This window comes from Ostrea edulis, chromosome 9 (genome assembly GCF_947568905.1).
Source record: "Ostrea edulis chromosome 9, xbOstEdul1.1, whole genome shotgun sequence".
In the NCBI taxonomy this organism is placed as follows: Eukaryota; Metazoa; Mollusca; class Bivalvia; order Ostreida; family Ostreidae; genus Ostrea; species Ostrea edulis.
The window spans coordinates 49,749,153-49,774,569 of record NC_079172.1 but is presented as its reverse complement, the minus strand read 5'-3'; the positions used below and the strand labels follow the sequence as shown (position 1 = coordinate 49,774,569).

General features: G+C 35.9%; 2 protein-coding genes across 5 annotated transcripts in view; one reads left to right on the top strand and one right to left on the bottom strand.

Moving 5' to 3' along the window:
• Nucleotides 1-994: 994 nt before the first annotated feature.
• Nucleotides 995-25,313, bottom strand: LOC125659334 (uncharacterized). Of its 2 annotated transcripts, XM_056149471.1 has the most exons (5): nt 25,256-25,313; nt 16,565-16,601; nt 16,061-16,203; nt 3,935-4,000; nt 995-3,189 (listed from the first exon to the last, which is right to left on the bottom strand). In XM_056149471.1, the coding sequence occupies exons 4-5, from the start codon at nt 3,984-3,986 to the stop codon at nt 1,661-1,663; spliced, it is 1,581 nt and encodes a 526-aa protein (XP_056005446.1). In that variant the 5' UTR covers nt 3,987-4,000; nt 16,061-16,203; nt 16,565-16,601; nt 25,256-25,313; the 3' UTR covers nt 995-1,660. The 2 variants fall into 2 exon arrangements, with proteins under 2 accessions (XP_056005446.1, XP_048746932.2); XM_048890975.2 differs by lacking the exons at nt 16,061-16,203; nt 16,565-16,601; nt 25,256-25,313 and adding an exon at nt 4,196-4,292.
• Nucleotides 23,304-25,417, top strand: part of LOC125657971 (catenin alpha-2-like) — a 41,220-nt gene continuing 39,106 nt past the window's right edge. For 2 of the 3 annotated variants that reach the window (XM_056149466.1, XM_056149462.1), the window contains exon 1: nt 24,931-25,278. The gene's annotated coding sequence lies outside the window, so the exon portion shown is untranslated. Of the gene's footprint in view, nt 23,422-24,930; nt 25,279-25,417 lie in introns of those variants that run through there. The other variant, XM_056149465.1, reaches the window with a different exon arrangement.

Sequence of the window (25,417 nt, the reverse complement as noted above, 5' to 3'; positions counted from 1 at the left end):
GACATGTACGGAAGCCAACCGACAGCAGAGAGATATAGGCCTTGACAGGTACACTAACACCAATTGGTCACCAGAAAGAACATGGTAGGTGCAAGTCAGCTGTGGAGTAAGGACTTACTGGGTTCCATCGCTTGTCTGCGCGTTATCCCACAGACGTTCGTTAGATTTAATAACAGTTTAAGATTTGACATGGAAACAAGATAGAAAGTCAGAAACGATGAATTTGTTCCTATCCATTGGTCGACTTCTAGTAAAACTCTCCTGTATCATAACAAACCAGGCAGTAACCAAGGTAACCATTACGTAAACTTTGTTTACACACTGTAGTTAAGTATAATAAAACGGGAAATGGGTTAATTAAACAAAACAATAAGATATTGTTTTTTGACAAAGATAATGAACAAAATTCATTTTTGTGAAAATGTCTCAAAATACCTGAATGACGTTTATGCAGGATATCTTCTAAACAGAAAGAAATCTATTGTGCAAAATTATCATAAATAGGCGGTAACGATTCAGGTTTGACACGCAGAGAATAAAAACAGTCTATCATTTTTTGGAGGGAATTGCAATCAAGACTTCCAATTGCAATATTGGGCTTCAAAGGCCACTTCCAACAATCACTGGTGTTTGATCCTGCTACTGAAGGGTTAATATCAATAGGACAATATATGCTGGTGTTTTGTTTGTTGTTCGTTTTGTTTTTCTTGTTTGTTTGTTTTTGTAAGATATGAAGGTGATTTATTAATGCTGAAGCTGTAATAATAACCGTAAGAACACTGACTTTAAAAAAGAAAACATGACAAATTTTAATCATAGTGACGCTAAAATCAGATTAGTGAATGAATTACAATTGTTGCCTTTATTTCAAACCAAAGGCGTGTATACATTTTTAAGAAGGTAAAATATAAAATTTATGCTAATTTTGGACTACGCTGTCGTTTCCGTCATTCCCCAGTAATTGTTTCGTGATGAAATGACAAGCGAGTCATTCTTAATGATAAATAATTTATTCAACACAACAGTAAAAGAAAAAAGCACTAACTGAAACATTCAACGCAATGTGAAATAATGTCACGAAAGTATGGTAAACATATTTAACTTTTATACTACGGCATCGATGTCATAAGACAAAATTTTCTAGAAGTAAAATTCTATTCTGGCATTTCTATTGTTAAAGTTGCAAACGACGTACAGATAAAACTTGAAAAGCTCTACTGAAGAGCATTGCAATACTACAGACATTTAAGACGGAAATGGAATAATTAAGCATGATTATTATTATAGACATGTACACAAATTGTGGTGAAACGTTTCTTGATGGCGAGAAAATAATAGAACTTGAACTTCAAATCGAAATTAAATCCATGTATATTGAAAGCTTGTCCAACACGTAGAAATTAGTAGATTTGCCAAATAATCCAAGTTTATGATGTAAATGTCACTGGTATTGGTACGCTCCAGTTCCAAATCTCTAAAGGCTACTGCTTCCCGCCATGTCAGGATTTTTCATTTTTAACAGCAACGCCCCATTTTCAATATCCCATTATTTGGTTTGTTGGTGTAACAATGGTATAAATTTTATTTTCTTTCATGTATGTCTTGAATTAAAACTGTACGGTATATTATCCGGAATCGTTTAAGTTCCACGTTTACATGTTTATACCTTCTTTTTATTTGACCTTTTATTGGTCTTCCTCGACTTCCTTGACTTCCTCGATTTTCTCGACTTTTTGGATTGTTTCGCTTTTCTACGAGCCTCTCTAGCCCTTTTCTTTGCTAGTCGTCGTTGCTTTGCTTTCAGTTTCTTTGCTTTTTTAGCTGCAGCCCTTGCCGCTTTTTTCGCCTGGCGTGCCCTCTTACGTTCTAGTTTTTCAAGTCTTTTCTTCTCCGCTCGTGATAATGGTTTTTTAGGTAAAGGTTTTTTAGTCGTGGGCGCTTTAATTGTAGAAGGCTTGGCTTTTGGAACAATATTAGCATTATTGGTTTTTGGTACTGATGGATCGGTAGGCGCGGTATTTGAGAGGCTCACGGCTGTTTTGGCTTTGGCTTTGGCCGGTGCAGCCTTTACCTCCGGAGATGTTGATGGCGGAGTTGATATTTCTGGTCCAGCATTGTATGTCTTTGCTACTTGCTGGTTAGTTGGATCAGGTGCAGATGCCTCTGGAACCGAGACTTCCTTAACTTTAATTTGAGATTCGGCAGGACCCGATTGTTGATGTAAAAATTGATCAGCGGGTTGTGGACCTGTCTGTTCAAATGGGTTAAAATTTGGATCTGGTTTGTTATTAGTGGGTTCGACTGGAGATACCTTCAGCTTCACTTCGAATGGGTTAGCTGCAGGTGGTTCTGAATGAATGACTGACCCAGAATTGCTTTGTGCTCCATTCATTTGAGACACTGGATAATTACTTTGTGGTTCTAGATATTGATTACTGACAAGATCGTTTGGCTGAGAGGGTGGATTAGGCTCTGGTTGGTATGGTTGTTCCATAACATTTCCACCTGCGACCTCAGGTTGTTGAGCTTCCGGTTGATAAGGCGGATTAATTTCTGGTTGGTATGATGGTTCCATAGCACCTCCTACTGGAACCTCAGGTTGTTGAGCTTCCGGTTGATAAGGCGGATTAACCTGTTGTTGGTATGGTGGTTCCATAACATTTCCACCTTGGACCTCAGGTTGTTGAGCTTCCGGTTGATAAGGCGGATTAATCTCTGGTTGGTATGTTGGTTCCATAGCACCTCCTACTGGAACCTCAGGTTGTTGAGCTTCCGGTTGATAAGGCGGGTTAACCTGTTGTTGGTATGGTGGTTCCATAACATTTCCACCTTGGACCTCAGATTGTTGAACTTCCGGTTGATAAGGCGGATTAATCTCTGGTTGGTATTGAGGCTCTACAGCATTTCCTGTCGGGACCTCGGGTCGGTACACGACATTCGAAGCGACAGGTTCAGGATCGTAAAGTTGATTTGGATGCTGGCCCTGCTTTACCTGATCAACCACTGCTTTGGAGGATTTTGCGTGTTTTTTGGAGGCTTCGTGGAGATATGGTTCGAAATGGGCCTGTGTAAGCTGCGACACCGAGGGACCGGACATGTCGAAAGGCATCGTACTCTTCGGTTTGCGAATCATGAAATTTGTCAGAACGTTTCGCCTTGGAGATGGTGTAGGCATGCCCAAAACTGTCACTGAAATTTTGAAAAGATTTAAAACCAGATTTACACATACTTAAGGCATCATAATATGGATTTCTTGCACCCATCCAGATTTTTGGATGGAATAAACTTTTGGTGTAAATTTTGTTTTCAGACGTTCAATTTTTGTGTTACGATTATGCTCATCATGACGACCGCAAAAATTCTCTCACAGCTATCACTTCCAACTGAGAACATGATATTTAAACATGTTCTCTTAAAGAATGTGTGTGTTAAAGAAGCTGAATAAAGAAGAAAAAACAACAAGAGAGAAAAAACCATGGTGTGAAAATGATGTCTTTATGTAACTTGTTTTCAGGGCATTTAAATGCTAAATCACGATTATGATAATGACTTTCTTTCTAACACAAACTGCGTGACAGGTCCAGACTGACTACCGCTTGAAATAGCTTGTCAAATTCGAGGAAAGAGTTCCTTATTCTAATAGAATAGGGAATTTGTTTTTCGTTAGGTGCATTCAGAAATATCTTAGAAATTTGTCATTAATAATCTCAATTTATGTGCGTTTTAGCTGCAGAAAAATGATTTAGGTGAACAATATAATTCTACTATAAGCTCTAAGAAGCCAGTATTTATTGATACCACACATCTTTTGCATTTATCAAAAATTGAAAATATCTTTAAATTTATGCATGTCAATGCAGAGATATCGAAATTAAAAAGGATATATTTAAATGGTAAAATTGCATTGATATAGACATTCAATAGGGGTACTTACCAATGAAACTTGCCAGTATGCCCCATAACACAATATTCCTCGTGCCGCCCATTGCAACCACAATTCCTGAAATATTATGTATAAAATCCAATTCAAATATATTGTGTAATACCAAACAACTAAGATCCTTCAAAACACAAAGTTCTTATAGGAATAATTGACTAATTGCTAACAACTATACAAAATTCAAAATTAGATTTTAAAAAATTCAACACAGTTTTCCTTGTTCGTAATTCTATGGTTTATTTGGATCCCACTTACAGACAACAGCGCAATTGCCCAACTCTTGTGCTTTCGTCGTTTTTATACTGGAAACCAACAGAGCGTGTAAAAGTTTGTTAGATTCCAAAGCCAGTGTGACGCAAGTCTTCTACTTACTTACTTTCTTTGTTTCACTAACGCAGTTTTTTTGCATAAATTAATTAATTCAATTTTTAAAATGCTGAAAATTATATACATGTTTGCATATGAATAAAAATGCCCTGTCAACCATAGTTAATTAGAAACCCATTTGCACATGCTCCCAATTAGTAAACATTTTGAAAAGGCTCCCAATTAGTAAACATTTTGAAAAAAGAAGTAAGCACAACATTACGAGATGAGGAAAATACTACCATATTAAACATTTCTTAAGGCATAACCACCTTTCTAGATTTATATCTTTTGCACGCAGTGAAGAAAAGTATTTCGGTACGCAGTATATAACACAAGGCCAATCATGGAACCATAACTGCTATAAAACATACTTATGAGTCTTGTAATATTTTCATCTCTCTATTTCTCAATTTCTGAGAAATACTCAGCTGGTTTTATTGAACGATTTATAGGGGCATGGACACGATTTGAGTTTAATATTTTAAAATTTTATTTTTCCATTTGTATTGTTTACAATGCTTAACTAAAGTATTTTTAATGGTCAGCGAAAATTTGAATATCAGTTGCTGAGTTACAAGTGAGATACAGCACCCACAATTCCTTGTTATGTAAACAAGGCTAGTGCCATGTTTTTGTTAACATATAGGTTGCTAAGTAGAAAATATCGTGTTTAAAATAAAATGGGATGTGTCAAGCACTACAAACTGTTTAATTGTGCTCATTATTAACTTGTAATTTGAAAATTCTGCTTTAAACGAAACTTTTACTAGTATGTTTAACATATGTTAACAAAAACAAGGCACGAGCCTTGTTTACATAACAAAGAATTGAGCTCTGCGTCTCCCATGTACCTCGACAACTGACATTCAAATTTTTGCTGATCATTAGAAATATCTTATTTAAGCATTCTAAATATTAAAAATGAAGAAATAAAATTTGAAAATTTTCATCTCAAATCGTGTCCATAGCCCATTCTTTACTGGGTATTTCCCCAGAGTTGAGAATTTTTAAAAAGATATTTTATGGCAGTGGCCCAAGGACTTGACACTCAGGAATATGATATGTACATGAGTTGTCAGTACACCTTCCATGCAGTCCTATATCCTATGACCTTGACCTTAACTCAGAAGTCATTACTATTAGGTCGATACCATTTTGCACATTTTGATTATCAATTAGCTAAATGATCGGAAGTAAACAAAATTTAAATCTTTAAATCACCATAGTGCCTGAACCCCTGCCCCATGGGTCACGAATTTAGTTTTAAAACACATTTATCCTGGTCCTAAACCTTAGTGACCATGGAGGTATAAATTTCATTCTGAATGATTGATGTCTAATTCGTCTGACTTGGTAGGGCGGAGTAATCTTGAAATTTTCATACGGACGATTTTATTCACTTTCATTTTATGACAGGCTGTAGAAAATCACAAGATTTCTCCTCACCAGATATCTTTCCTACAATGGGATGGTCAATGTTTTAGGTTCAAAACACCCATTTAAGTCACCCAAATGGCTACCTGAAGGGAATTTATTTAAAACAGATACGGAAAGATAACTCAATGTATCTGCCCTTATTTGTTGGACTGATCTATAGGTCATTAGGGAGTTCAACTTGGCTCCGTTCTACCATGTCACTTGTACATGTATATTACAATAGCATAGAAACAGGCATGTTTATCAAATGTCAATGGATTGCTTACTAGCTGATTCGCAATTATACATGTAGCCCCGTACAAGGGCTTTAACCCCTCTAACAATTACATGTACATTTAACAACCTCTTTTGCACCTACAAGACAAGCAGACACATCCTGGATAACAACCAAAATTGGAAATTTTATAAGTGCACGCACGTAATGAAATTGAGGATTTATTAGCAGACGTGAAGTAAGGTTAAATAATGTATTCTTCATGACCTCCTGTAAACTCAGCCTATTTAGATACGGGATTTCGTGAGATCTTCCTTCTTACTTGAGACTGACTTATATGGGACATTTTTTGGCATAACAAATATTCTTTTTTCATTTCTAATTGAACATTAAAAAAAAAAACAATTTCGGTGTAATATCCAGAGTGAAGTTTTGATGGATCACAAATTCTGTATTTGAACTGAAGCTCTGTGCGGGCAAGAACAAGAAAGTCCCTGAAACTGTCCGTGTTCACTTTAGCCCTGTCTGGGTAAGAATAACGAAATTTCGGCCAATGCCCCGTCCCCAGACTAGTCCTCCTCTCTCATTTTTGAGGCCTGAATAGAGAACGAAATCGTTACATATACTTAATTTGGGAGTAATAAGTGGAAAAGACATACACTGTACCTTACTTCAGTTCTGCTCATAAAATCTCAATTTCATTGTGTGTGATTTGCGCACTAAAATTATTTTGCAGTATTGAAATAAGGTTTACTAATGTTTCTTCAAAGCCACAACTGTGTGGTTTTCTTTTTTCTCTCCATACATCTACATGTATTATAATGAGGGTATACAATACATTTACATGATAATATCAGAACTATTTTGCATTCTAGTTACTAATTCATTTCAGTTTCAATACAGCCTGTGCAAATTCTTGATTAACATTTTCTTGAATAGGTTTATTATAGAATTTCTGAAAGTTGTTTGAAGGTTTCCCGTTTGCTTGTTTCATTATTTGTCTGATTGAAATTCCAAACTTGCTAGCGTTTGAGGTACAAGCTCCTCAAGTGGAGTGTTCTATGAAAACAAGTATCAATTCCTGTCTAGTTCCGCCACTGTTCGCATGTTTTTCAACCATGATGCAATTGTGCACGTTTTGACAGCATTATGAGGTTTAATGAACTGGGTTTCCTCACCCCTACTTAAATTAGTCCTGTCAAGATAATGCAGTATGCATTTTTCTGCACTGAGTTTTTTATTGTCACTGTCTGCAAATTATAAAACCAAAGGGCCACTTAGCAAGTCCTGTCAAAGGAAATGTAATATATCCAGGAGTTACTTGCATGAACCTTATGTCCATTTTGTGAAGTTCAGATGACCTTGAAGCTGAGATCAAGGCCATCAGTGTCACTACTTTGTGGGAAAGCACCTCAAGGGTCAAGAGTTTATTCTGATCTAACTACTTCAGCACTTAATGTACATTCCAGATCTCAGTGTATCTAGGTAATGGTGGTTTCGAATTAAAAATCCCTGTCATTACTTGTTTGATTCGTTAGATTGTCCTACCCTTTTATCTCCTATTTCTGGATGAAAATCAGGGGTGGCTGATCTGAAGTTGTTCATGGATCTATATTTATAACTTAACTCATGAAGTTCAGCAAGAAAATTAATTACATTACATAGTGGCATGAAAGGGATCAACTTATTGTTTGTCACATCAGCTAAGCCACTGCTTTCAGTAGCTGTTGTAAGCCGATGTTGTCCCTTTTCTCCATACCGAGGCGAGTAGTTTTGAAGTTTTTTTCTTTTGATTTGCGAAAACTTTCTGGAAGCCCCCTCTGGTAACTTTAGTAGATTGGGGAGGGATCAAGATAAGACAGTCCATTGACATCTTCAGTAGCATTGGATAAGCCTGACTTTGCCATATGAGAATTTGCAATTTTTAAAGGCATTTGGGAATCATGCAGAATGGAGGAAATACATAAACCTTCCTCCCCTCCCAGCGTGTCATGAAAGCATCTGTTCCTATTGCTTTCCTCCCCTCCCAGCGTGCCATGAAAGCATCTGTTCCTATTGCTTTCCTCCCATCCCAGCGTGTCATGAAAGCATCTGTTCCTATTGCTTTCCTCCCCTCCCATCGTGTCATGAAATCATTTGTTCCTATTGCTTTCCTCCCCTCCCAGCGTGTCATGAAAGCACCTGTTCCTATTGCTTTCGGATCTGGTTTCCAGCTGATATATGCTGGAGTCTGAGAGTTATGTCTGTACGCAAACATGTCTAGTTCTATCGGTCCCCCTAACTTCGAGATTTGATTGAATATATTTTTATTTAATCTCCAATTGTTTGGGATTGTAGGATCGTGTCTGATTTCCCAATCTGCTGTTTGATTCTGAACCCCTGAGATGTGCTCTGTTGTTAGTCTGACTCTGTTTTGAAGGCAGAATTTCCAATTTTTTTCTTGCTGAGTTAGTGTGGTGGATTTTGTGCCCCCCCTTTTTTATATGGGAAACTGCAGTAGTGTTGTCCATTCACAAATGAACTGTATGCAAGTTATCTTGGTTTTACAAAATCATTCTCAGGTCATTTTCTGCTGCCATCATTTCCAGAGAGTTTATGTACACTGTTTGCTCCTGACTTTTAAATGGATTTCATTTGTAGATTCAGCGTTGGACAATGTAACCCCCACCCTTTTAGGCATGCATCAGTCTCTAATGCCACATCTGGACACAGTTGTGGTATCTCTTTTCCCTTCTATTCTTTTCATTGTTGAGCCAACCAAAAAATTATGCTTTTGCAGGAATTTGATAGTTTTATTTTTGCGTGGTGGTTCTGGTATTTTAGAAGTGATTTTGCCTAAAAGCAGCTGCTATCACTGCTTCTACAGTTGCATTTAATGACCCAGTCAAACTTGCCAATTTTTGAATTGTAGTATGGTACGATTGTACATTTTCTTGACACTTTCGTGTTATTTTCTGTACTTTGTCCTAGGGAAATGATACCATCATGCTTTAAGAATTTATACCATCCCTAAAAAGTTTAGACTGCGGGTTGGTTCTAAGAGATTTTTCCACTTTATCATCCACCCCAGGTGATGTAGGAGATAAAGGAGGGAGTCCTTGTCTCGTAATATCCCTTCTCGCGACTGGTTCATGATCAAAATGTCATCCAGGTACGGATAACTCTGTTTAACTGATCAAGATATAGGCTCATGGCGGGTGTGACTGGTCGAAAGGGGATGCTTACTCCTCTGGTATGTCCAACAGTCCGTGTTTGCCCAACTCTCTATTTTGTATTGCTTATAGGAGTTGTGAGATTGATCAGTGTTCGTTATATTCACCTTTCATTAGTCTAACACCTTTTCTCCGTAATATTGTGACTAATGGTTTCATTAGTTTTGTGAATAGACGTGGACCTGACGGTAAGCCAAAAGGGAGGCTCTTGTACTGTGTGACCTTCCCCTTTTCCCCATCGGAACCTTTGGTAATTTCTGTAAGTGGGCTGTATTGGGATGCAAAAGTATGCATCTTTCAGATCTATCTCGACCATTATGTCCTTCGGTTTCAGTGTGTTTTTACCGTGTGAAACCCTTCCGTTTTGAAATATTTGTACACAGTGAAGCTGTTTAGCTCTGTAAGATTGAAGATGGGTCGTGAATCTCCGTCCTTCTTTGGGCGTACAAATAAAATGTTGAAAACTGATTTCCGTTTTACATTTTTGCATTTACAATTTGTACTGCAACCTTTTGAAGCATTTCCTGTATTTCTAAATCTAGAATTATGTGGTCTCCCTGAGACAAGTGATTTTGGTTTGGTTCCTTGCTTTAAAATGAAACAGTTCTGATATATACCTTGTGTCCCATTACATTGCTGAGTATGGAAGAGTCTGAAGTGATCGAGTTTTTCCAATTGTGAATGAATTTTTCTATGCATCCCGCACGGAAATTTTCTTTTTGACTTATTCTTATCATTTCCAAGTGTAAAAATGCTTGGTGTAAGATAATTTTCTATTTTGTTCAATTCCTCTAATACTATTCGTATTCCATTTTGCTCAAAATAAGCAGTTTTGACACGTTTGCATACATATTTTCCAGAATTTCCTCTTATTCTGGCGTCTCTGCCATTTCTGTACCCGGAGTGTGGTAAACCCTTTCCTCTACCGGAGCTCGACACGTGGTGCTGAGCTCGTCCTCCACGATACCGAGGGCGCCTCACGGTAGGGCCGTTTCGCTGGTGGCCCTGTGTCTGACATGTCCCTCGAGATCTCATTTGCTCGCCTCTTGCTCTTACTTTTCCGGTCTTGTAAAAATACGAAACAAACAACCATTTAGTCCATCGAAATCGGTTTCGTGTTCTCTGGTCTTTTGTTTTTGTTATCTTGTATTTTTAAAAATTTGAACGATTTTCTCTCTCTGATCAAATCTTTCATATAGTCATCAAGTTCAGAAAACGTCAAAAAGGCGTTTGTCGGCACTGGTGAACTTTCTAGCACTGACGAAGGAGTTTCCTCTACAGTGAGGTGCGTTTTGAAAACCTTTGAGGCGTAATTCTCCTTGCTAGAGAACTCATCGAACCTCTTATGGCCTTCCTTTTCCTCATCAATAACGGGATTTCTCCCCTTCACTAGCCCCCGTGGACAGTTCCTCGTCAGTAAACTCGTCATATTCTGACTCATAAGGGTCATATTCACTATCTCCACAATCATCGCTATAACGGTTACTGGTTTTAGAGGTTTTTTAAGCTGGGTCCTGGCACTATACGACTAAACAGAATGTGTGAGCATTGCAACAAGCTATTATATAGAATGTGCCGCATTCGATATCATTTCGAAGGTGAATTTCTTACCCCAATTCATAAACTGAAGTCTGTAATAGCCCCAAGTGACTAAAGTCGTAAAACCTTCTGCACTTTCACTTATCACAACCATTTTGACTGTTGCACATTAGGGGATGCTTACTCCTCCTAGGCACCTGATCCCACCGTGTTTGCCCAACTCTCTATTTTGTATTGCTTATAGGAGTTATGAGTTTTATCACTGTTCGTTATTTTCACCTTTCATGTAATACATGTAGCTTGTTGCAATGCGCAAACATTTTGATTAGTGGTATAGTGCCAGGACCCAGCTAAAAGTTGACCAAAAACAATGGGCATTATTCCGAATTCATTTCTTCATGTCTTGGGAAGTATACGGAACTTCGAGATGAACGTTGGTAGTAAAGTAGATTGAATATGTGTGAATATATTAGAATACAGAGTATAATTTAATATCATTTGGTTTATTGTTTTTACATCGGCTAACTTGAGTACCCAATATTTAGAGTTCTATATCTTTACTATCTAGTAGTAAATTCGAACCCAAGCGATATAATTGCCTGTGGTTGATTCAAATTCCTTCAAAACAAAATCTTTAATAATAAACAACAGATTCGTAGTTTGAACGCATGGCTTGTTCTTAAACGATTGTGTCATAAGAAATATTGATTGTCATAAGCATCTACGTGTTACATTTTCCACAAATGGGTCATAGTCTTTAAGTTTTCATATTAATTAGGTTCTCTCCAAAGTTTCTTTCTATTAAATATGTTACGCAAAATTTGTTATTCACCAGATAGAAAATCATTAGGGAAGTTTTAATTTTCTTTTATCAGACCTATTTTTAAATATGCCGACATAATTTGGGATATCATTTCTACTGAACCCAGTCAAAAAGTTAATCATCTGAATCTAGAAACAGTTAGAATCATAACCGGGGGTACAAAACTCACAAATATACTTAACCTATACAACGAATTGGGCTAGGAACCTCTTGAAAATAGAAGGAAAAAATAGTTATTCAGTTTCATAAAATCGTCCACGGTCTAGTTCCCGAGTACTTATGCAACCATGTCCCTCCTAAAATATATAAATCCCACTCGCATAACACGAGATGATAATTTCACCAAATGTAGAACCATGTCCTACAAAGATCCATCCTTTCTACGGAACACTCTTCCTGGCGATGTAAAAAAAAAAAAAAGAACCCTTCAAATCATGCCTTAAACGACACTTGAATAGAAATATCAAACCCCTTCCCCCATACTTTTTTATAGGTTCACGACAAAGTTCAAATTTTATATACCCGTATACGCAGTCAAATATCATTAATTCTAGGGGGAAAGCATTGTAGATAGTCAGTCCTCTATGTATATGCGGTAAGATAGAATCTTTTAGAATGTCCATTGTATGATCAGCTGAGGGTCAACTATCTAGCAAACAACATTAACACACACCTACTGCTATTTGGAAACACAAACGTGTCTGTATCATGTCTATATTTCAATCAGTGCATAAATATACTATTCAAAGTAAGAGATTTGTTGTATCACACAAATACTGAAGCATTATGTATTATTTGTAATACTTAGGCTTACATGTTGTCCTTTGTCTTACTGTAATCAGACAGAAGCGTGTGACAACCCCATCACACATATATGTTTATACCATAGCTACAGGACGATTCTGTATCACTATTATACCGGTATATGATATAGAAGGCGGATCCTCGCACTTGTTTCCGAGTCCTATTGCACTTACAGTATGGTTGCTTGTTTCGTGTGTATTATTCAATCAATAAATATAGTTTGAAGTAAAAACTGATAATAAAGGCATGAAATTAGATATGCTAAAGACTACAAAATACTTTCTAAATATTAATTATTGTTTATTGTGCTTATTAAAAAAGGTGTGTGCTTATTATACATGTATCTGACATTACTTCTATAAATCTAGGAGTGCCTTTGATATGGACTGAAATATTGCTCAACGTTTAAAACGAAGTTCAACATGACACGTGGGACGCTGATGCTATTGCTGAAAGATAGATCAATTATACTTTTCCTAAGCGTGTGAATGATCAAGATGTCGAAGTGCTCCTGTATTATAAAAGTGCGACATGTAATAAACCTGGTACGGATAAAAGATACAACAGTTTTTCGCTCAGTAATCAATTTTTAAGTGATTTACATTTTTAAGTAGAAATATTAATCAATTCAATAATGAGGTATTTTGAGAAAATAATTACAAAGATGATATGGAAATGGACATTTTTTAAATTGTATTTCATGATACTATAGACGATTGATTGATTGAATATTGTTTAACGTCCCACTCGAGAATATTTCACTCATATGGAGATGTCACCACTGCAAGTGAAGGGCTGTAAAATTTAGGCCTATGCTCGGCGCTTACGGTCATTGAGCAGAGAGGATCTTTATCGTGCCACATCTGCTGTGACACGGGACCTCGGTTTTTGCGGTATCATCCGAAAGACCGCCCCATTTAGTCGCCTCTTACGACAAGCGAGGAGGTCCTGAGGACCTATTCTAACCCGGATCCCAAAGGATTACCATAGATGAGAAAATACGATATTTATCTGGTTCACACAAGCTATTTTGTTTACATCACAGTGGGTCTTTCTGACGTCATCAGCAAAGGGATAAGCCGCCATCATTTTCGTGATCGAGTATATTTGATCAGCTATATTGAGGTTATCTTGCATTTAAAAAAGAAATTGAAAATGAATTCTTGTTTAATAGACCATGATAAATAAAAATTCAATACATAACTAAATTTCGTCAGAATGTCGTTTCATATGACCTTTAATGAGATTGGAATAGTTATAGTTATATATATATATATATATATATATATATATATCCAAATTGTGTTTTTAAAAAAAATCACAGTGTCCGGTATAAAATATTAAAAGAAATAGAATAAACAGTACACAAAGTTAAAAATTTAACGCAAGCGCTTTCATTTTATAATCCTCAGGCGTTACATTTTAAAATAGTTTTAAATTTTAAACTATTTTAAAATGTAATGCCTGAGGATTATAAAATGAAAGCGCTTGCGTTAAATTTTTAACTTTGTGTACTGTTTATTCTATTTCTTTTAATATATATATATATATATATATATATATATATATATATATATATATATATAGTTTTCCTTTTAGCTCTTACAAGTAATTTTTATTTCGAATTTCCAAAATTTCGGCTTGAGCATACCTCTGCTGGTGGACTGTTAGTCCCCGAGGGTCTCTACAGCCCAGTAGCTAAGTACTTCGTTAATAGCTTGAAAATACGGATGTATATTTAATTGCTGTGATAAAATTTAGAAATTCATTTCAAAATTAAGGATTATATCTCCCTCATGCATAGCTCTGATCCTTGGACGAATTTGGCTCCAGTTTTTGGCACTCTAGTTTTCCTTTTAGCTCTTACAAGTAATTTTTATTTCGAATTTCCAAAATTTCCGCTTCAGCACTTAAGAGACATTATTTGTCGAAATGCGCATCTGGTGCATCAAAATTGGTACCGTATAAGTTTTACATTATATGATTGAAACTATAAATTAAAAGCCAAGACCTGCGTCTTTCATTTTTTCGGAGATTTTGGTCCGTTTGTTTTCAGTGGAGCCTTTCAGCTTCTACTGTCCATTGAGTAATTGTACCGGCAACTTGTACTGGAAAATTTTCAGTGCTATCACATGAAATGCATCAATCATGATTAACCTTTTGGATTTTAATTTATCGTATAAAAGTTGTTAAAAACTGGCATTGGACTAAAATCAAACCATTACTTTTCTATATCTGTACCTGTTCTTAATATTGTACATGTATGTAGTTTAACGACACTCTATTGTCGTCAATCTAGTATGAGTTCGAAAAGAACTTCTTTGCTTAACTAAAGTATAATTTTCCTCAATCACTGATTGGATATATATTTATTTATTTGAATGTCCCTACCTTGGGTTGAAATCAAGAAGTAAATCAATAATAAATGGAAGACTCGAAGAAAGTAACTAGCACGTTTCCTTAGCTGAATAGACTAGTACTAGGAACAGGTCGGCTCTATTCGGGCCACTTTCCCCAGCACTACCTATTTTCCCTGCCTTACTGTCAGTGCTATGGTCGGTCACAATGGATAATCACTCCGGAAAACAATAAGGCGAGCAAACAACCAAAAACAGCTTCAGCTCTATTCGGGCTACTGAATTGATTGTTTCTTCACCTTTCATAACGCTAAAACCTTTATTTATCCTTACTTCTTCAAGCTCCCTCTCTTTTCGATCAGCTTGGAAGAATGACACATAATCACAGCACCCCGAGTTTATATACACACGAGCTGTTCTAATTATAAGGGGTGTCGGGTCATTCCATGTTATCATGACAAATATAGTCATTAAAACGTTTGATTAAATAGAACAAAAACATTACAGTAGTATTTTTGTCATTTCTTTTCTTTTCTGCAGCATGTTATCACCGTCGAGAATGATAAAAACGAGGAATCTATATATGGTTCTGTTCCGGCGTTGAAAAAGAGAAGTCCTAAACACCATGCTAGACCATTATACTTAATCCACCTACGTTTTCTTTGTCTTCTTTCAACTGTAGTCCAGCTGGACATGTCATTACTGGTGATTTTAATATGGTTGATAATGAGGACCTCAAATAATTTATTCTGAAAGGTCCTAAATACAGAGAACCTCAGTTTTTCAATTGACGACAGAACTTCATCTCTAATATGAATTCTGCCGAAGATTATGCAAGAAGAACTTGATACATTGTCAGAATGGATTGAAAGTATAAGCAGAATATTAAAATCTCACATTAGACACATGAAAACTAAAGAACGTACCATCTACCCTTCTGTGTTTAGATCCCGTGGAGATCCGGGTTAGAATAGGTTCTCAGTACCCTTTGTCGTAGAAGGCGGCTAAATGGGGCGGTCCTTCAGATGAGACCGCAAAAACCGAGGTCCCGTATCACAGCAGGTGTGGCACGATAAAGATCCCTCCCTGCTCAAAGGCCATGAGCGCTGAGCATAGGCCTAAATTTTGCAGCTCTTCACCGGCAGTGGTGACGTCTCCATATGAGTGAAATATTCTCGAGAGGGACGTTAAACAATATTCAATCAATCTGTGTTTAGTAAACCATAAGTGATAAAAGTAAATAGATTACATCTATGAGCAATATGTTTTGGTTCCAGCTGACGAAGCTTGTAACAACATTGTAAGGCTCATTATAACAACTGTATTTTAAACGAACTTAATTCCACTTTTGGTAATTGTACTTACATGTATACTCCAACTGTCCTTTCAAAAGATGAAATTCTTGAAAACCTTGCTTCAGTTTTACACAAATCTAATATCCCAGTCAATGGGTCGGATGAATATGAGCTACCGTACCTATACTGGATTCCTAAACTTCATAAAAATCCCTACAAAGATACATTGCTGGATCCAGTAAATGTTCTACCAAACCCCTATCTTTGCTCCTCACGAAAGCATTTAAAGCTGTGAGAGAGAAACTTCAAACGTACTGTGTGACTACATATGTCAGGAGTGGTGTAAATCAAATGTGGATTGTAAAATAGTCTAAAGAACTTTTTAGTACATTTGAAATCGCAAAACTTTTTTCAAATCAACAACATCAAAACGCATTACTTTTCAATACTTTACACGACCATTCCTCACGATGAATTAAAGGCAAGACTTTTTGACATCATAGACAGTTGCTTCTTCAACAAAAATGGAAAACGGAAATCTTCATATCTAGTAATCAGTCATCCAAAAACTTACTTTGTTAATCGCCACTCTGATTCCACGCACAATTACTCTGAAGTTGAAATAAAAAATATGCTAGAGTTCCTCATTGATAATATCTTCGTAGTCTTTGGAGATCAGGTCTTCCAACAGTCCGCTGGAATTCCCATGGGCACAAATTGTGCTCCTTTGTTAGCTGACCTGTTTTTATATTCCTATGAAGCAGAATTTATTCAGAAACTTCTACGTGAGAAGAAACAATCTCTTGCTCTGGCCTTCAATTCGACATTTACATATATCGACGACGTATTATCTATTAACAATAATAATTTTCATTCATATGTCAATTCGTTATATCCCAGTGAACTCGAAATAAAAAAACATCACAGAGTCGTCCACTTCTGCTTCATACTTAGATATTTTATTGAAAGGAGATATTAACGGCAAACTAAAAACTCAGCTTTATGACAAACGGGGTGATTTCAACTTCTCCATCGTCAACTTCCCATATTTATGTAGCAATATTCCATTATCTCCTGCACATGGTGTTTATATATCTCAACTGATTCGATACGCAAGAGCTTACGCTTGTTCTGTGTATGGTCAGTTTTTAAATCGAGGCATGCTTCTGAGAAACAAGTTAATGATGCAGGAGTTCCAACAGTCTCGTTTAAAATTAGCATTTCGCAATTCCATAGTCATCATAACGATCTAGTTTGCCAATACGACCTACCATTGGGTCAAATGCTGTCTAACGTGTTTCATGCCGATTGTTTTACCGTTCTTGGCACACTAATTTAACCACGGATAACTCCGTTTTCCTGATCAAAATATAGGGCTCATGGCGGGTGTGACCGGTTGACAGGGGATGCTTATTCCTCCTAGGCACCTGATCCCACCTCTGGTGTGTCCAGGGGTCTGTTTGCCCAACTCTCTATTTTGTATTGCTCATAGGAGTTATGAGATTGATAACTTCCTTATCTTCACCTCTCATGTTGGGAGTTTCTTACTCAGAAAAACAGCGCTGAAGAGTCGTTGCAAAAAGAAAAAAGATAGAGAGGAAAAGACTGTAGATGGACGAGAGGAAGCAAAGACTAAAACAGGAGAGATTTAAGTTGGAGAAAGAAGAGAAAACAGCGGTTGAGCATCACTGAAGAGACATTATTTGTCGAAATTTGCATCTGGTGCATCAAATTGGTACCGTATAAGCTTTACACCATGATTGATTTGCTTAAGCAATTAATTTAGAAAAATAATTGAAGGTGATAATGAACTTATATTTATTAAGGTAATACCAAGCACATACGTAAATTTCTTCCTCAAGTTCAACTTTTTTAAAACTTAAATATTTTGATCAAAGGAAGAAAACCTCTTACTGTGCGTAATATAAAACATAAAATAAATCTATCCTATAATTTTTTTCTCCGCTTAGTTTCAAATATAGGGTATCAGACAACCGTTAGAAGAATGTGAAATTAAACTATCATGATAAGAATGTGTCCTATGTAAAAATCATTTTAAAATTAATAATACTTTTTTATAAAGCTGACCTATTTGTTATTAAATCTCAACAAAATGTATTGTAATTGATATATTTGTGTACACCCCGATGTACAATATAACATGCATGACTCATTAATAGCACATCATAAAACGTAAAATTGCGAATTTACATCTTTAAAAGATCTATAAAAAAAAAAAAAAAAAAAAAAAAAAAAAGAAGAAGAAAATTCAACCTTGGATATCGGATATTTTGGACTTTGTAGAATTTTTAAAATAAAAAATTTACATATTCGACAAATGACATAATCATATTTAACCTTTAACCTTAAGTTATGACCTTGACCTTCATTTTACCTGAAGACAAAATACTTCTTAAACATGTGTCCAAATATCAGACCTCTACTAGTTTACTGTCACTTTATCATAGACAGTTAAATATCACAAAGATGAAATAGATGCATTCGTAATTTAGACTCTCAGCTGACCTGCAATATACTGGATGTCTCCCATATTTTTCAAAATATGCTTAATTAGTTCATGCCATAGATTATATTAGTTTGTTCAGAACATCATTGAATATTAGTATTATGGAGATCTCATTTATTACATTAATGAATTTAAGAAGATATAAGTGAAAACTGATTTTACAGGTGTTTGGTACTATCTTAAACGCCTTAATTCACAAATGTTGATTATGATTTAAAAGTTGTACATGTAAAATTAACATTTGATAAATTATTGAGAATGTTCAGTTGTTGAGGTATTCATCTTAAGAAGGGGGTATTACCCCGACATATTTAGAGGTTTCACTCCCATTGAAGTATGTATGACAGTTGATTGACAATACACCAACAAAGTAATACTTCCTTACCGGCTGAAGGTACAGTTTCATGTTCTGGAAATGCAAATAACCGTTTCCTGAAATTTGACTGGTTATAAACGAACACATGGACTAAAGTTCCAATCAGTAAAGGTCCCGAATGGATAAATCTCTCATCTTTAAGGATCCTTAAAAGGCAAACGTCACGATGCTGCAATTTTCAGAGAAAGCGGACTTGCAAATAAGCTGCCACTTTACACGAACTCACAAAATGGCGATCCGTATTGCCTGTTTGGATATGCTGCATATGCTGTTAATGAACATCTTGGGCCGTTTAGAGGAGTAAAACTGACTGTACAGGAAACAGAATTCAACCAACAAATGTCAACAGTAAGACAAAGTGTGGACTGGGGTTTCAACAAAATTCTGTACGAAATGTCGTGCTTGCACTGTATTGTGCAGATACCTGTAGTTCTTCGTCTGACATCACAAATTGTATTAGGTATGTCACCGTATACAACGTCACAATCGAGGAGCTGTCAATCTGTCACTGTGGATCACGAGGGCTCGGCTCCGAAGCGGAGCAAGCGCAGTATCACCGAGCATGAGATCGATTTTATCCCATAAAATACCCAATATTTCTGCAAACATCATATTGCATACAGTGTTGTAGATATATCTTCGTTACTCAAATTTGGTGTAACATCAATTGTTATCAGGTGTCTAGGAGGAGTAAGCATCCCTTGTCGACCGGCCACACCCACCGTGAGCCCCATGTCTTGATCAAGTAAACGGAACAATCCGTAGTCAAGAACAATGTGCCAAGTACAGCCTAACAATAGGTATGAAACGGGTCAGACAGCAATTGAATCAATGATAGACTGTATTGGCAATCTAGATCATTATCTAACAACCATAGAATTTGCGAAATGCTGACATTAAACGAAATTGTTGAAACGCCTATAACATCAACTTGTTTGTCAGAAGCCTGCCTCGATTTAAAAACTGACCATACGCAAAACAAGCTCTTGCGTATCGATTCAGTTGAGATATATACACACCATATGCAGGTGATAATGGAAAATTGCTATATAAACATGGGAAGTTGACAATGAAGAAGCTGAAAGCATCCCGTTTGTCATAAAGTAGAGTTATTAATTTGTCGTTAATTATCATTTTTAAAGCATTAAGCGTAGCTGCGCTTTATTGTTGCCAGTTGGATTGTGCTTTCGTCATCATGTTTCCGGTTTATCGCCACCTATAGGCAAATTTTATGCATCGCTGTAGTAAACAAGTCATGTTTAAAGTAGTCGTAATTTTGCAACCGATCTAGTACGGGGATAACATTCATATCCGCAGGGGCATCCCCCCCCCCCAGAAAACAGTGGATAAAATATGTATAAAAAGGTGACATTTTTGTCCTCATTCTGAGGGAAAGTGAAACACAGATGCAGGTCATTCTTCAGTTAAAATTTCCGTTTGAATCTGCGTCTGTAATAATTAAAGTGATTGTTAAGTAATTCATTATCTAAAAATGAATGAGAATCTGTACATGAAACCGTTTTGGCTAGGGTGCCTTTGCATTGAGGCACCTGATCCCACCTCTGGTGTGTTCAGGGGTCCGTGTTTGCCCAACTATCTATTTTGTATTGCTTATAGGAGTTATGAGATTGATCACTGTCCGTTATCTTCACCTTACATTGTTACCTTCGCATAGCCCTTAGAACTCAAGAAAATCAATACTTTTGCATGGTGGAATCTATAATTAGAAGCCACGTCATTAAGCTATACACGAGTCATGAGGGGTTTCCACTTGTGTTTTGACTGCTGTTCCGACTCACTAAAAATTTTGTCCGACACAGCAAAAATGTGTGCAACACAGTAAAACAAATTTTAACTGATCCGCGTCGATCGTGAACGAGAAAGAACTTGTAGTACAAGTACAAGTTGTAGTTCAAATAAAACTAGTAGTAGTAGTTTTATTCAGGCAGAACAATCATTTTGTATAAAACATCATCAGAAAATAAATAAATGAGTACACATGTCAATTGTATAAAACTTAGCATACCAGATGTTATCACAGTCATTTATCACTGCTGCATTATGTACATATATTACAGTCTACCTAGGATAACCCATTAAAGCAAAAATAGTATTGCTTATTTCCAATGGGGTCCTTGAGAATTAAAAAATATATCTATGTCAATAAATAAATAAATTACAATTAGATGGCGTGGACAGCATGCAATGTGTAAAATAATTTGGTAAATAAATGGTGTAGTGTGGCCTGAATAGAGTAAGATCAATGTACAATTAAAAACTTAGAATAAATAATAAACGTGAATGAGGTTCAATTTCTATATACAAACTCCCTATTCTCCCTCTGGCGGGCTTCTTGTGCAAGGTGTAATGATTTGAAATTTACTTTATTATTAACGGACTTAACTTCAAATGGTAAAGAATTCCAATCTATAATAGCATGGTAGTTAAAAGTGGAACTATTATAAGCCCCCACCCTTGGAACCATGAAATTGAAATTGGAACCCGCTCTAGTAACATTGTTGTTTCTGACAAAATGCTCGTGCAAGTATCTTGGTGCACGATTATGTTTTGACAGCGAAGGACAGAGATCGGTGTCTCAGAGGGACGATATTGCGTAACTGATTACACCTCCCCCGATCATATATGTAAGTAGGTCTGCGTTTACGGAAGACAATGCCCCGGTTTCAAGTCTTCAAAACACCGCCTGGAATTTTACAAGGGTTGTTTACTGAAATACATATGGTTAGAACAAGTATTAGATAAACATTGCCATTGTGTCAAGCATGAATGTAAAATGGTTTGCGGTCCACAGCACGCTGCACACAATGAAATGTAATCGTGTTTTCAATTTGTTTGTACTTCAAACAAACAATTGACAATGACAGGTATATGCTACATGTATTTCCGAATGTACAAAGGATGAAGGAGGGGAAGGGGGCATGTTTTTACTGTAGTTGTTCCCTGTCCCCATATTTTGTTATCGCTGAACGATATTTTCATATAAAAAATGCATTTAGTTTTTCGGCGAGATGCCTCTTCATTATTTCTACCAGCGGTTTGAACATTACCGTTTAAAAATCACTTTTGTAACTTTCAAGTGCCTAGCTTGGGATTCTCATTGAGCTTATACATTTACATGTTGTAAATATTATATATTTATTGCGAGTCACTTCTGTTACGGTTGTTTTGGGGTGTTGTTTTTTTCATATTAGAACTCCTCCACCAGCTGCCAATCTTATGCTTTTTTGCACTTTACCTCTAGACCACCGCAGCGGTGGTAATGCTATCGATACTAAATTCTGATTATAGATATTTAAAAAGAGCAGGTGTCCTTTACCAAAATTGTAAATTTCATAATCCAAGGATAGGGTTTTAGTTCCGGGTGGGACCATGGTTTTTAACAACATCATATAAAGTTTATATTTCAACATGTTGAAAAGTTTCAGGACATTGTTTCCTATCCATATTTGTTATTTCCTTACAGAAAATGTATTATAGTTGTGCAAAAATAAAGAATAATGCATGAACTTTTTTAACTGTTGTTCCTGCTCATTAACATTACATACAGAATTCATGAAGTCAGCTTAGCGCTTTTCAGAACTTTGATTAATAAAATATCTAAGTAGAAGCAGATGTGGAAAACTCTGTGGTGTCTTTTATTTCGAGTTCTCCAGGATATATCGAAACGTCATATGAATGAAATTGATTATTGCTAATATAATGTATGAAATTATAAAGTTTTGAAAAGTTATGTTCATTATATATGCACGCACATGGTAACATCCTTTATATAACACTTTCCCTTCGAGAAGTTTAATTTTTTGTAACAGGTATAACGGTCTCTTTCCATACCACCTCCCTCAAAACAATATTTTTCGGTCACAATGATTGATTGAATATTTTTTAACGTCCCTCTCGAGAATATCTCACTCATATGGAGACGTCACCATTGCCGGTGAAGGGCTGCAAAATTTCGGCCTATGCTTGCCGCTTATGGCCTTTGAGCAGGGAGGGATCTTTATCGTGCCACACCTGCTATGACACAGGGCATCGGTTTTTGCGGTCACATCCGAAGGACCGCCCCATTTAGTCGCCCTATACGACAAGCAAGGGGTACTGAGGACCTATTCTAACCCGGATCCCCACGGGATTCGGTGACAATGAAACAGGATTGTACTTACTGACACTAGGCTAACGTAAGGTTTTTAGTGAATGCTCTTTTTTGAGTGTTTTTTTTTTTAAAATCCTATTTTTTGTTTTAAATATTTTTTCAAAGTTAGTTGTGAGAGAAAGTTCCTTAGGTGATACAACGTGGTTCTAGTCCAATGGCTACGCTGTTACATTATTACACACAATTTCTAGTCCAGTGGCCACGCAATCGTAACTACTCGGCCATTTCCGCGATCAATTTTTTTTAAAAGGCCGAGCGTGTTCCGATTGGTGGCCACGCTGTTATATTCTTACACACAATTTCTAGTCCAATGGCCACGCTGTTATATTCTTACACATAATTTCGGAGCCAATTTCAGTATGTATTAACCTTGCGTCACATTGCTGGAAAAAATTTGGTTATAAATACACATAAACGTGACGGGAAATTGATTTCCTCCTTTTTTCAATCATTAGCTTGTTATTTATATTACATCAAATTCGTGTATATAAGATTTAACCACATTTAAGAAAAACGCTGCTCAGTGCAGACTGAACTCTATTTTTGTCTGGCACAAACTGAAGAATGTATAGTATTGTGGACTGTAAAACGAGAATTTCGTCAAAATCTACTAGCCCCTCGTCCAGGAAGTATAATAGTAGATTATTGATAATCAAACTGATAAATAAGTTAAAAGGTTTTTTTTAAACATATAAACAGAGACATATATAACATAGTATACATTATATGTCTCTGATATAAATGAAGCTGTTCAAAGAATTCTTTACTTCGAGTTTTACTGCAAAGAATTGTCCACACTTAATTTGTGTGTTATATATAAAGTCAAAAAAAAAAAAAGAAAAAGATGACGTCATAATGGAACTTGTTTACATTGTTTAAAAAGGATGACTTCATAATGGAACTTGTTTACATTAATTTATTGAATATATATATATATATATATATATATATATGTGTGTGTGTGTGTGTGTGTGTGTGTGTGTGTGTGTGTGTGTGTAATGTCTGTTACAAGCACATCCGGTATTAGGCATAACTAACATGATGGGGGTTTTTTCCCACGGCTAGAACATGTACATGAGCATATATGTTACACGAAACAAATTTCGTGTATAACTACACTTGTATTTATATCTAGTACATGTAAATTTACCGGTGTCTCGCTGAACCGTGCTAGTTAAGGAGGTACTCTACATCGTGACAATGGCTAACTTCCCTTTAAAAGATAGATGAACTTATAAATATCAGCAATATTTGTCCATTCATTTCATGTATCAATGTCTAATTAAGTAGTCCAATGGGTTAGCACGGCGACTGCTGACCGATCGCGGGTTCGAGTCCAGCAGGGGTTTTAAATTTTTTTTTTCCACATTGGTTTCTACTAAAACTGCATTTTTGACCAAATAAAGTAAATCTGAAAATCTTCAATTTCAAAATATCATTGTACATATCCCCCACTTTTCATTCATATCAAATTTATTTGACCAGTGTAGTATTTTCTATGAAAACTAACATTTTGTAATATTCAACCGACACAGTCAAAATAATTTTTGATGATTTTTTTCTCTTTAAAATCGCGAAAATATGGTGTGCAACCTCGGTGTGGTCATCAAATCAAACTATAAAGCACAAAAAGGTGATTTTTAAAAATCTTAACAAGACGCTTAGCTTTTATCTTGACCTAATATATATATATATATATATATATATATATATGTGTGTGTGTGTGTGTGTGTGTGTGTGTGTATATATATATATATATATATATATATATATGATATAATATAATATAATAAGTGAATGAAATTTTGGTACCAAATATTGTTTAAAAATCCTACATTTGTTTACATTCAGATACTGAAATTTCTTTTTTTTTTTTCTTTAACAAAAGAATGACGATGAATATGTTAAAATATCTAATTTGTACCTAAATGATTTATCATATATGACTTTGCGTTAGATATAAAATCAAGTCAAATCTAAATTTTCATGACAAGGTCTATTTAATTTTAACTATTCTGGGTTTCCATACATTTTTTAGCATAGGAATATTGATTTGAATAAATATTTGCTATAGATATAAGTTTGTATAAAGCCGAAGACAATCATCTCAAAATTGTTTTTATCTTCAACAATGGTCTTACAATGATAGCAAAAATGTTTTCTCTAGGAATGACAGTATTGGAATATCTACCTGCAGTATGCACTCATTCTTAGGTATGTGTGTTTGGTCACGTGATAGAAATTCCGACGGCTGTTCTGCTTTAATACGCTTAATACTATTCTTTTACTTCTCAATTCACGTATCGCACATTTCTTCTTAATTTTTAAGAAATATTCAACAAACACTAATTAT

Excerpts from the sequence above, each read along its gene's own strand:
- LOC125659334 (XM_056149471.1), bottom strand. The coding sequence starts at position 3,986 with ATGGGCGGCACGAGGAATATTGTGTTATGGGGCATACTGGCAAGTTTC. Across the intron at positions 3,190-3,934 it reads CATACTGGCAAGTTTCATTG|TGACAGTTTTGGGCATGCCT; the intron begins GTAAGTACCCCT and ends TCAAAATTTCAG.